The following is a 12,117-nucleotide window of genomic DNA, read 5'->3' on the forward strand; positions in this document are numbered from 1 at the left end:
CTGAGAACATTTAGCTATATGATTTACATGGAAATAAAGAGAATGCCAATATGAATTTGCTCTGAAAAGACATTTTTGGAGAGCTCACTATGTTCCTTGAACCATTAGAGTGGATAGAAAAAATGAAGTATATAATAATAGTTGAAGAAAACAAAACCAGGGATTGGAAAACAAAAACTCAAGGAAAAACTATAAGCTATTTTTAAGGAACACGCAGTAAATGAAAAGTTTAATGAAAAAGCAGCAAGAAGTGGGAAGGGAAGGAAGAAATAATATTTCTAGGCAATTTTACAGGGTTTAAGAAGAGAAATGTGTGAACAAAAGATTAAGTGGTGAGGACTATAAATTGCAAATATCCCATTTCAGAAAAGAAGAGGGAGATGGGGCCAAATTATCACCGAGGTGGCATCTGATATGGGCTAGAGATTAACAAGACACCTACTTTACAAGTTTACCTGGAGCGTCTCCCTCTTTACAAAGACGGAAGACATATAGAGAAATCAATGGATTCTTAGGAAGAATGTTGGCAAGAAAGAACAAGGAAAAATAAAGGTGAATGTATTCTTCTACTTCTGGCAAGTCTCGTCCTGGACTCAGTGTCACCTCACTGAACTGCATATATCAGGAGGAGATCAGGAAGACCTTGAACTGAGCTGGCAGGAAGGGACATCAGGCCACATTTGGAATTCTTACGTATTTCAGAATCTGGGCAATTCAGAATGACTGTATCAAATATTGAAAAATGACTCATTAGTCCTGAGATAATTAAAGTCAGATCAGCAGCCCACTGAGGTAGTAAATGCTTAAGTCACTAAAGGGCGGGGGGGAGTCTAGCTTGGCCCTGGAGTGTGGTGATTTTCTTTTTTTTCATTGTTATAAAAATCTGTTTTGTACCATGAAGTTTTTCATACTTGTTACTATTACCTTTATTTCTTAACGATATTGTACTCTGCTTCAGCAAACCAGACCTACAAAGTTCACACATTTTCTGAAAGAGATTTTAAATGCTGAGTTTCTTTAAATAACTTTCTAAATAACAAGATACCTTTAAAACGCTGCCCATTATTAACACGTTAGTATAACTGATGGTCAGGGAGACCAGCTAACAACCCTGGAAGATGTGTATCATGTAACACCAGGTTTTTTTCAAAAGGCCATCAAAAGGAAGGGCATTCTAGTAATAACCTTACAAAGAAGATAAGTATAGATAATTTTTGGAAGGAAATTTAACAAAATTATAATAGGGGTTGTGTTATGGTAATAAAGTTAGGGACAATTTCTTTTAAATCTCATACTTTTAGTAGGAAATGTAAGTTTCTAAAAGTGGAAAAAATAATCTTTTTTTTAAAGTAAAGAAAACTTTCAAAAAGTACAAAGTGAAGGGACTTAAAGGTGTAAGGAAATCATTCTTATCTGAAAACTGGAAAAATTAAGTTAAAATGTTCTCAAGGTTTACTCATTTAATCTTTAAATATAAAGGCAATATGTCTAAAAAGCCATTACTAACACATTTTGAAGGTTCTCAAGAATCAAAATCCTTCCCTTTAGGAAGCATATAAAAGGAAATTATGAAGAGAAAGATTTTTTCCCCTTTACATTCAGGCTAGGGGTTCCTGACTGTCCTTTCTTAGAAAGATCAAATGGAGTAGCTCTTTCATATAATCTCTGAAGAGCTATCCATGATTATCCAAAATATTCAGGCAATTCTCCTCCTCCACAGTAGTCATGGTCTATAACCGTACAGTGAGCACTGAATCAGCAAATAACAAACCATTGCTCCCAAGGAAATGCAGGGTTAGTTTCCTGCAAGCCACTGGTCACATCTTTCTCAAAAGAGCGATACACAACCTTGTTTTCTGCGTGTTTCTGCTTCAGGACACCTTAGTTAATATATATTGTTAATTCATTGCTATTGAATTTATGGCCACTAGCACTCTAACTCACACTTGCACAAAGCTGATCTCACCTATATTTTCTCCATGAGGTGCATCACAAGACACATGACTTGGGAAAACCAGACAGCACCGTGTCACTACACACGGGGCCATTTTAAACAGCAAAATAGGCACTCGTCTCATTGATGAGAGCCTTCTACGTTCCTTCTACCTCTACCTGGTGTGGTGATAAGTTGGCAGGAAGTGTGAAAACCTTAAAATCTGCATACATATTCACCCTCATACTTCTAGGAATTCATCTTATATGAATAATTGGAACTGAATGTAAAGAGTACAGAAAGGTTCACGGCAGCATTATTTTAAGCTAGAAACACCCTGAAAACCAAATAACAGAGGACTGGTTAAGTAAATTTATATATTCGGACAACTGAATACTATTCTGCTCCTGAAGATGTTGGAGGGGAGCGTACAAGGACAGGGAAAAAGGTATGTAAAAAGTGGGAAAAAGGAGACTAAATAATAGTGTCAATCATATTGACACTAGTTTTGTTAAAATATTGCACAGTCATTTAAAATAGTATATGTAAATGCAACTTGACTTACTTTGGCACTTTTCTATATTTTATGTTACCCTAATTTAATAATTAGGAAAAAGGGGATGCTGTTTAATAAAGACCCTAAAAAAAGACAAAATGCTATTTGTTTTGCAAGCCATGAGGAGTCAAGCCGATTTCTTCAGCAAGCCACACGGACGTGGTGTTCATTTAGGAACAACACAATCATCCCTAGTTCCTAATTCCCTGGCAGTGGGTGGAGGGCAGTGTAGAGGGAGGATGAAAGAGAATTCAGTGTCTTCTATCTCTGCAATGCAGTGGGGCTCATCCCACCAGACTACAGCTCACCCCTGTAGAGGAAGAGGAACCAGAACGCCTCTCCACTCAAAGGCTCTTCACCTTGTTCTCCTGCATTACTTTCCAAAGTTTGCTCCCCACATCCAGTGATTCCCCTACCAGACATTATTTGGATTCAAAAACAATACCTCAAAAATAATAATAGTAAAACTTTCAGATGCCCGATCACTCTACCATTATAAGATAATTCTTAAGATTCAGAGATACCTGACATTAATCCTGGCCGTTATTTGGTCACATTGTTAGAAAATGCACTATTTTCTTATTGTTGAGTTGAACCATGTCTTTTCTCCATGCATAGCATTAAGAGAAAAAAAAACCCTAACTTTTCTAATCATTATATATTACTTCGAATCTATATGACATTATACTTTTATCACTGGTTCATTTCTCTTTAACAGTCTACAAAGGCTTCTCCATATAGGATTCATAATCAATTACTGAGCATGTTGGGACTAATGATAAAAATTACTAAAATATCCCCAAGTCCGTTAAAATTCTTCAAATTACTTATCAGGAAACAACAACAACAAAAAAAGACATTCAAATCTGAATTCTGAGAAGCAGAGCAAAGAGTAAAGATCTTATTTTTGATTTATTTCTGAGAGTATGTTAGCAAGGAGCATGAAAATAGATTTAGAGTGTTCCATTAGGGATACATGAAAAATGTGGTAGCTATCAGACACTGATCTTGTGTAAGATACAGAACCAACTGCCTTCCCAGGACCCAGTTCTAACTGGGAAGTACTGGCAGGTAACATGGAATGAGCATATGCTGGACAAGGACAGCCGGACATATTTGGAAATTTGGATCAACTGGACATCAGAGAAAGAAATGCAAGACAAGAGGAAAAGTACTTTGAGGAAAGAAAGAGCAATAAGTATGGGGCAGCTGGCTTTCTGTTCTCTAGTTCACACAGTGTTACCCTACACAGGGGTGAAACCAGATGACAGGTTACCAATTCATAAGCACAAAATCGTTTGTATTCTTCTCAGACTAGACTATCAGGTAGCCTATCAACATACAGAACAGCTGTCTGGATTTTTACTCCTTCCAACTCATATGAAAGTAAAATTTATTTTCAAAGAGGACTATAAGAACAGGGATGGGAGAGTTATTTCACAAATAATGCTCACGTTGTTTAAAGGATTGGGCATTATATTTGAAAATCAATCCCTACAAGAGTTCTATTACCCCCTCGAAATAAATATTCCCTTGCGATATGGTATTCCAGCAAATACATGTGGTCTGTAATAAAATGCGTTTTGCTGCAAGCCTCTGACATGAACATGTAAATAAGTGAAAAAGAAGATCCTGTGTTTTGTATTTAAATATATTCTAAGTGTATGATTATCAACAATATGTGTATGAGGTATTTAGCACATATTAATCCCCAAACATATTTATTAAAACTGAAGGCATTTGCATGCTGAAAGGCATTTGATACTGAAAATATGGCACGCAGTTTTACTTCTCCAGCCTCAAAATCTAAAGACTTTTGAAGCACACACCACAGAGCCAAAATAGCTGGACTCTTCTCAAATTTATACCAAATGATATTCTGTGGCTCGTGCACACATGAATTTAATCCTCCCTTGATTAAGTTGAGTTTTCTTGGTTGTCTGAACAGAGGATCTCATCAGAAGCTACTGAATTGCTTACACATTTCATCAACTTCAAAACAACACATGCAGTTAACACTGACGTCAATGAACCTGTGTCAGACACCTCCCATCCCGTCCATGACCGCTTCTTCCCTTCTGTTTCAAAAATTATAAATCCAAGCCTTAGAAATGATGAGATTGAACATTCAAAAAAAACAACAACACACATTAAAGTTTTCATTGCGCTTCAGAAATGTCTGCTAAGTACTTACACATATATGATCTCTGTTGACATTCAAAGCAATGCTTCTGGGTATTACTTTCATGTCTGCTTTACAGACAAGGTAACAGAAGCTTAGAGTATATCCTAATAGCTAATAAATATATGAAAAGGTGTTCAACCTCACTGGTCATGAGAGAAAGGCACTTGACCACATTGGATACCCCCATACATCGATCAGAATGACTGAAACTAGAAAGGCTTCAGTGTACCGAGTGCTGGGAAGGATGTGGAGAAACTGGAACGCCCATACACGGTTACCAGAGTGTAAATAGGCAAATGTGCAAAGCTGCTTGGCAGCATCCATTCAAGCTGAGTATGTGCGTATGTTATGACCCAGAAATCCTAGTTCCAAGAATACATCCCATGGAAATGTGCTCCAAAGGACTTGTATGAGAACATGTTCATAGCAACATAATCACCAAAACTGAGTAACACAAATGTCTACCAACAGAAAAGATGAAGTGTTCTGGCAGAGTCACACGACAGAATACCATACAGCAGTAAGAATGAGTGAACCACGGCTACATAAAATGTGGATGAATCTTACAAATAAAAGTTAAGCAGAAAATGGCAAACACAAAAGAGTGTACGCTGTATGATCCTATGAAGCTGAAATTTGTATTAAGACAAAACAAATGGATGACATCAGAAGTTGGGGTAGCCGTGTTACCTTTGGAGAGAGAGCAGGGAAGGAGAAGCACGGGGCAGGAGCACATGACTGGCTTCAGAAATGCTGGTTGTCTTAGTCTGTTCAGGCTGCTGTAACACACTACCATAGACTGAGTGGGAAGACCACAAACATTTATTTTTCACAATTCCAGAGGCTGGAAGTCCAAGATGAAGGCACTGGCAGATTCAATGTCTCACAAGAGCCCACTTCCTGGTACAGAAACAGCCATCATCTAGATCTATCTTCCCCTGGAGGAAGGGGTGAAGGAGCTCTCTGGGGTCTCCTTTATAAGGGTAATAATTTCACTCACGAGGCTCCACCCTCATGATGCAATTACCTCCCAAAGGCCCTACTTCCTAATATCATCACGTTGGGTGGGTTAGGATTTCAACATATGAATTTTGGGGGGACATAAACATTTAGTCCATAACACTGGTCATGTTTTATTTTGTGACCTGGCTGCCAGTTACACGGCTACGTTCACTTCGTGATAACTCACCAACCTACATAATTTTGATTTGCATACTGTTCTGTATGTAGGTCATACTTCAATAAAAATTTGTTAAGAATTTTAAATGATACTATCATATAAAATTATTGCTCCTTTAAATGGGAAATGCATATGTATATCTCAGTTCATGTAATAAGCAACTCTCTGATTAAATGTTCTTACCACAAGAAAGATGGAAGCTAATGCTATACTGGTGATCATACTGCAACATACAGATGCATCAAATGAACACATTGTATGTCTCAAACTTATATGATGTTATATGTCAATTATATCTCCATTAAAAAATTTAAGGAAAGTTAAACTCCAAACACTAAAAAAAAAATAAATAAATGAAGCAACCACCTGAGGTAATAAGCACTGTTACTATTTCATTTTATAATAAAGGAAACTGAGATATATAGAAGCTCAAGCTCCCACAACCAGTAAGTGGTAAAGATGTGACTGGAACCTGGGCAGTGTGGCACCAAAGCCCCACTGAGAATCCATTCCTTTTTGATCTAGTACTCGGTGCGTATGCAGCACATTTCTTCCTGGATATTTAAAGAGCTTTGGAAAAAAACACTGTACATTAATTATACTGCAATAAAAAAATTATAATATTTAAAGAAATAAAAATTTAAAAAAATGAAGAGTTTCGAAAACATGACTCTAAGTTAGATCTAAATCAGGAAGCACAGACAGATCGGGTGCGGTGACTTCACAAATGTCAATCACACAATACTAGATTTTGACCTCAGGCCCTCAGAGGGCAACAGATTTGCTTAACTTTGGCCAACAGAGATGGGATGAGATTGAGATTCCTGCCAACTATTCTTTCCTTTTATTCATTTATGTAAGATGTTTTACATACTACAGATGCCATCCGTACTCATTTTCTACACCTTTGAAATTCTAAGTTTAGAATTAGAAATAAAAGCTGAAACATGATTCAGGAAAACAAAACTGAAGGATAACACTCTTTGGAGGGCTTTTCCTGTAAGTGTGCTCAAATTCTTTACAGATTACCACAAAAATCCTACTTCTACTTCCTATTTTATGTGATTTTTACTCCTTTTGATTTAAAGAATGCTAGTGCTTAGACTTCTACATGTTAAAAATGATGAAGATCAGATCTATCATACCACCAGCAGAACAAATTCTATGCCTTTCTCTCATCTCCAGCCCAACTCGAAAATAAGAGAATTATAAAATATTTAATGTGAATTCAGTTTTGTAAGTGAGGTATCTTGAAAAGATTCTTGTTTTATTTTTTTTTTTAAAGATTTTATTTATTTATTTCACAGAGATAGAGACAGCCAGCGAGAGGGGGAACACAAGCAGGGGGAGTGGGAGAGGAAGAAGCAGGCTCATAGTGGAGGAGCCTGATGTGGGGCTTGATCCCAGAACTCCGGGATCACGCCGAGCCGAAGGGAGACGCTTAACCGCTGTGCCACCCAGGCGCCCCAAGATTCTTGTTTTAGACAGTTTAGCAGAAGAGCTCTGTTTCATATATATTACAAACAGGGAACACACTAGTGATAAAGGCATTTGTGTTAGGTCCCAGTGAGTGTCAGCATTTGGGCTAATAGTCAAACAAAGTGAATTTAAGTTTCAGCTCTATGGCTGACATTATGTGTAGAAATATAGGTCAACCCATAATATTGTTCTTGAATGATGACATTTATAACATTTATTACTTGATCAATAGAATTAGCTCACACATGTGATGAACAAGTAGTTGTTACTATCAGTTGATTCAAGTTTAACAACAGGTCTTCTGCAATTTTGAGTTTCAGTGTGTTCAACTGACTAATCCTTACATCTAACGAGAAAATCAATACCTTTGTAATAATTAGCTTTGGGTTTTTGGGATTCTCTGCTTCTGGGCAGCTGAATGGGGCTCTACTTGAAATAATTACTGCTAGAACTACAACCAGTTTTCTTGCAAAATCAAATCAATTCATCTATACTATTTTTAAGTCTCTGTTCTCTGAAATCTGTTAAACAACGCCAGGATTGAAAATACCCATTACATTTCTATGCTTTTTATCTGTCTTTGAAATTTCAAGATTTGGAAAATTTACAGTGAGATGAGCTATGCATTCATTTTCCTGATATAGCATGAGAAAAATAAAATAACTCCCACATATCTTTCTCTACCCAAGATGACAGGCAATCTCAAAAAAGTTTAAATACTCCAAGCATTTGAAAATATTCCATAGGGTAAAGTCAAAATTTTTTAAGAGACTGTTTTTAAAAAAATGGCTCTGCAAGTGATCTTTCCTTCCCTTCCTGTATTTTTACAAAATTAAAATTCCAGATCAGCCGCTAAGAAAAGATATTCCAAAGAAAATGCAATGATTGTCCTGGTAGACTTACTCCCTCGATAGCTCTCTATTATTCTTAGCACTGAATTTCAGTAGACACTAAAAGTTCAGTATTTTATCACAGTTGCCCGGTTCTCTGAATACTTTGTGGTTCAAACACTTTAAAGAGCTGTGTGTTAGTTATATCCATGGTATTTAGAGATTTCAATTGACAGGAAACTCTCTGGGAGGAAAATGATCCTTCCCTTAGTAAATAAAAAGGGGCACCTGGGTGGCTCAGTTGGTCTGCCTTCGGACCAGGTCATGGTCCCAGGGTCCTGGGATCAAGCCCACATTGGGCTCCCTTCTCAGTGGGGAGTCTGCTTCCCTCTCTCCCATTGCCCCCTCTCCCTCTCTTGCTCTCTATCTCAAATAAATAAAATCTTAAAAAAAGAAAATAATAATAAGGGATAAACAAATTAATAACTAGGAAACCACTGATAATATTCCTACTTAACCAATGAAAACAAGGTATTTATATAAACAGAAAAGCCAACTGCAAACACTTTCTTCATAGCTGGGTGACTCTGGATTTTGATGACAGTGCCCTTCCTGGATAGCAATGGAAAACTAAGGATTAGCAGCTGATAATACCCTACCATTTATTTTGTGAATCAGAAGGACAAGAGTTAGCAAAACTGTAAGGTGAGCAACCATCTGAGTCATGATGAAAACAGACAAGCATACTACTAATATAAAACAAAATTTTATATATGTGAACCAAAAGACTATTGTTGGTACACTTATTCATGAGAAGCTTCCATATTAAGTTCAGGCCACCTTTCTTTAAAAGAAATCTGGTATCATTTTCATTTATGATCTTCCTAGTGATGGTTCACATTTCCCATGTCTTCAGATACATTAAGAACCAAGAGAATGTCTCAGATACTCTAACAGTATCAAGATAATGATTCTCAAAGTTTCAAGTCAAATGGTGGCGGCACAGACATTAACTCACAGAACTGTAAAGAGAAGTAAATGATATACATAAGACGTTCAAACATGTTAGTCTTCGCCATGTCGTAAACGTCCACCTAAACCTTGCTGTCACAGACAAGTGAGTACCTGCAGTTGAAACAAAGCATATGGGTATTGAACTTGGAAAGTGTTTACTGAATCCCTACGATGCACTAGCATGGGTGTGAGAGCTATACAGTAGGCAAGAAGAAAAGAGGTTCATAGAGCAACATTCTATGCTAGCTAGCACACGCTATAAACTATGAAAATTAAAAAGCATACAGACGAATGTGCAGTCATTACTTTCTAGTGATATACAGTTTAAAAATCCTTTAATTTTCTCCTATCTCCAACTGTATGATAATACTTGCAGCACGTTTATGGAAGGAATCAGAGACTGAGTCCTCTAAGTCACATAAGGGCAAGACTAATCGTTTCAATGTACGTTACTCAAATAATGTTTCATGCCAACCAATGTTTTACTGTTTGGTGCACTCCCCCCTTTTAATTTCCTCTTATCTCTCAGAACTTTGGAAGCACAGCATCTGAAATAAGATCCTGGAGGTCCTTATCAGCCTTTCATCTGAAACGACCAAACCACTGTGTACCCCAAGCAGATATAAAGCAGGATTCGAACCTGCAGCTGCAAAGTAAAGGTGTTGGCTTATTACCCCTTAGCAGCAGGAAAAAGGCAGCTCTTGAAAAATCAGAACATTACGCAATCTCCCTACAAAGACAGAGGTTACCTTAGGATCGGCTGTGAGCAGTTTGAAAGCTTGATATACTTGAGATTCCTTTACACCACCACCAAGATCCAAGAAGTTGGCTGGCTTCCCACCATTCAGGAAAATGATGTCACAAGTAGCCATGGCAAGTCCAGCACCATTCACTGGGAAATGTAAGTGGCACACACAACAGGATAAATTTAGCAACACGAAAGGGTGTATGAACATTTTCCCTTCCCCATAATACCAAAGAGAACCCTGTCACTACCAGGTCAATCTGTCCTGCCTGGAACTGTGTGCAACCAGGTAAATTCACAGACTTTCAGGATAAATCAGGAAATGTGCATACAAAGAATAAACAAAACAAAAAATGTGGGAATATGAAGACAGGTTGGTTGAGAAGTTAAGTCAATCTGGGAAACAGATAAAAGGGAAGAATTTACCTAATTAATTAGTTTGGGCTAGTAGTAGAAGAAGGAGTTTTGGGTTCTGGAAAAACAGAACTCAAGAGAACTGGGAAAGAGAAAAGAAGGCTATAAGAAGTTGCTTGGGTCTGTGAATTATATTATTTTTAATATCCTTTAAGAGACCTGAGTAAAAAAAATGGAATTTGTTTAATTTTTTGCTTGCTGAGAATACGCTCCTTTGAATGTAGCATCCCTCTGGGGTTGAGCCGTGGAGGTCCCAACTTCAATAGGGCTCCATACTTTTTTACACTCAGTGCATCCATGCATGTTTATAGGTTATGTGGATAAACTCAGAAAACAAATGAATAAATGACAGTATAAGAATAATATTCTTATCCCTCTGTTTCTTCTTCAAATTAATATAAGAAATGTCCATTAGCAACCTGATCATTAAAACTAGGACCAAAATGTGCTAACGTCTTAGCAGCTTTTTTTTTTTTAAAGAAAATAAATAAAGAGTTTTAACGCTGCAATTCCTATTGACCAATTATACTTCTTTGGCTTCTTATACTTAATTATATGAAATTACTTTCCTCAGGTTAAAAAAAAAAAAAAAAAGCAGACCTCCTGAACACAGCAGAAACTCTCAAGGTAAAATACACTTCACTTTTTCTGACCCTTGAATTCCCCAGACAAGCCTGTGAACTGTGACTAATTAAGTCTGGGGCAACTACAATAAAAATGGTTTATATATGATCTTAAAACAATTTGAAATGTGTTAATCGTTGCCTTTGAGGCTGCTAACTTGGTCAAATCATGCATACTCCCACAGAGGCCACAAAGAAGCTGTATTTAATTTGTTCTAAACACACCATTATATCATTTCTCCTTTCTAAATGCCTACAAATATTGAGAGCACATTAGCTTATCAAGATCAGAACAATGTGAGTGAGCTGGTACATTACAGTTATTACTCCGATACAAAGCAAGAGCTTTTGGTATCACTTGTAATTAGATGTCATTTTCTATTGTATGGCTCAGCAGACTACTGGATGAGGTCTGTTCAGTTCTGAATATAATAATCCTATTGGTTTAATGAGCTACAAATCTTTTTTATTTTAATTCCATTAAGAATAAGACCTCAGTTTCCAGTGCAATGAATTGGTTCCACCAGAAACACAGATGCATATAAATCTCAGCTCTATAAGCTGTGGACAATAACAGAAATGGTATTGCCTCTAGAGACCCATTCTTATCTCAGCTGAATAAGCCATTTTCACAAATTTAGATGAGTATGATAAAATCAATTGTTTTATTAATAAACTAGATAATGGATTAAACATTTTATCATTTGGTTATCATAAAAGCTGAAACGGGAGCACAATGATTCAAGTGTATGTTCTCTTCTACTTCCTCTGAGAAATTTTATCTTACAAACAAATTTCAGAATAGCATATTAACACTGACTGGAGCAGCAAAGATTTTGATTTTTATTAAGCAAAATTTAACTGAGATGCTTTGAAACAGTATTTCTCAGCTGGGTTGATTTTGGCTACCAGACGATATTTCCAGTGTTTGGTGACATCTTTAGTTGTCACCATGTCCCTGTCACCTAAAGACCAGGGACACTGCTAAATATCTGACAACGTATAGGGCAGGCCCCCACAGCAAAGAATTATCCCACCTGAAATGTCAGTAGTGCCAGACTTGAGAAAACCTGCTTTAAACCAGTGACCACTGAGCAAAATGAACTTTGGGAAGAAACTCAGAATTGTTTCCGAAGACTTTTGGGCTACAAAAACTCC

General features: G+C 37.0%; 1 protein-coding gene across 1 annotated transcript in view; it reads right to left on the minus strand.

Moving 5' to 3' along the window:
• Nucleotides 1–12,117, minus strand: part of SUCLG2 (succinate-CoA ligase GDP-forming subunit beta) — a 256,096-nt gene that overhangs the window by 86,461 nt on the left and 157,518 nt on the right. The window contains exon 9 of the mRNA XM_026501201.4: nucleotides 9,927–10,069. Coding sequence (XP_026356986.2) covers nucleotides 9,927–10,069 — 143 coding nt within the window. The remainder of the gene's footprint in view (nucleotides 1–9,926; nucleotides 10,070–12,117) is intronic.

The sequence above is a fragment of the Ursus arctos genome, unplaced genomic scaffold, assembly GCF_023065955.2.
Source record: "Ursus arctos isolate Adak ecotype North America unplaced genomic scaffold, UrsArc2.0 scaffold_14, whole genome shotgun sequence".
NCBI classification, from domain to species: Eukaryota; Metazoa; Chordata; class Mammalia; order Carnivora; family Ursidae; genus Ursus; species Ursus arctos.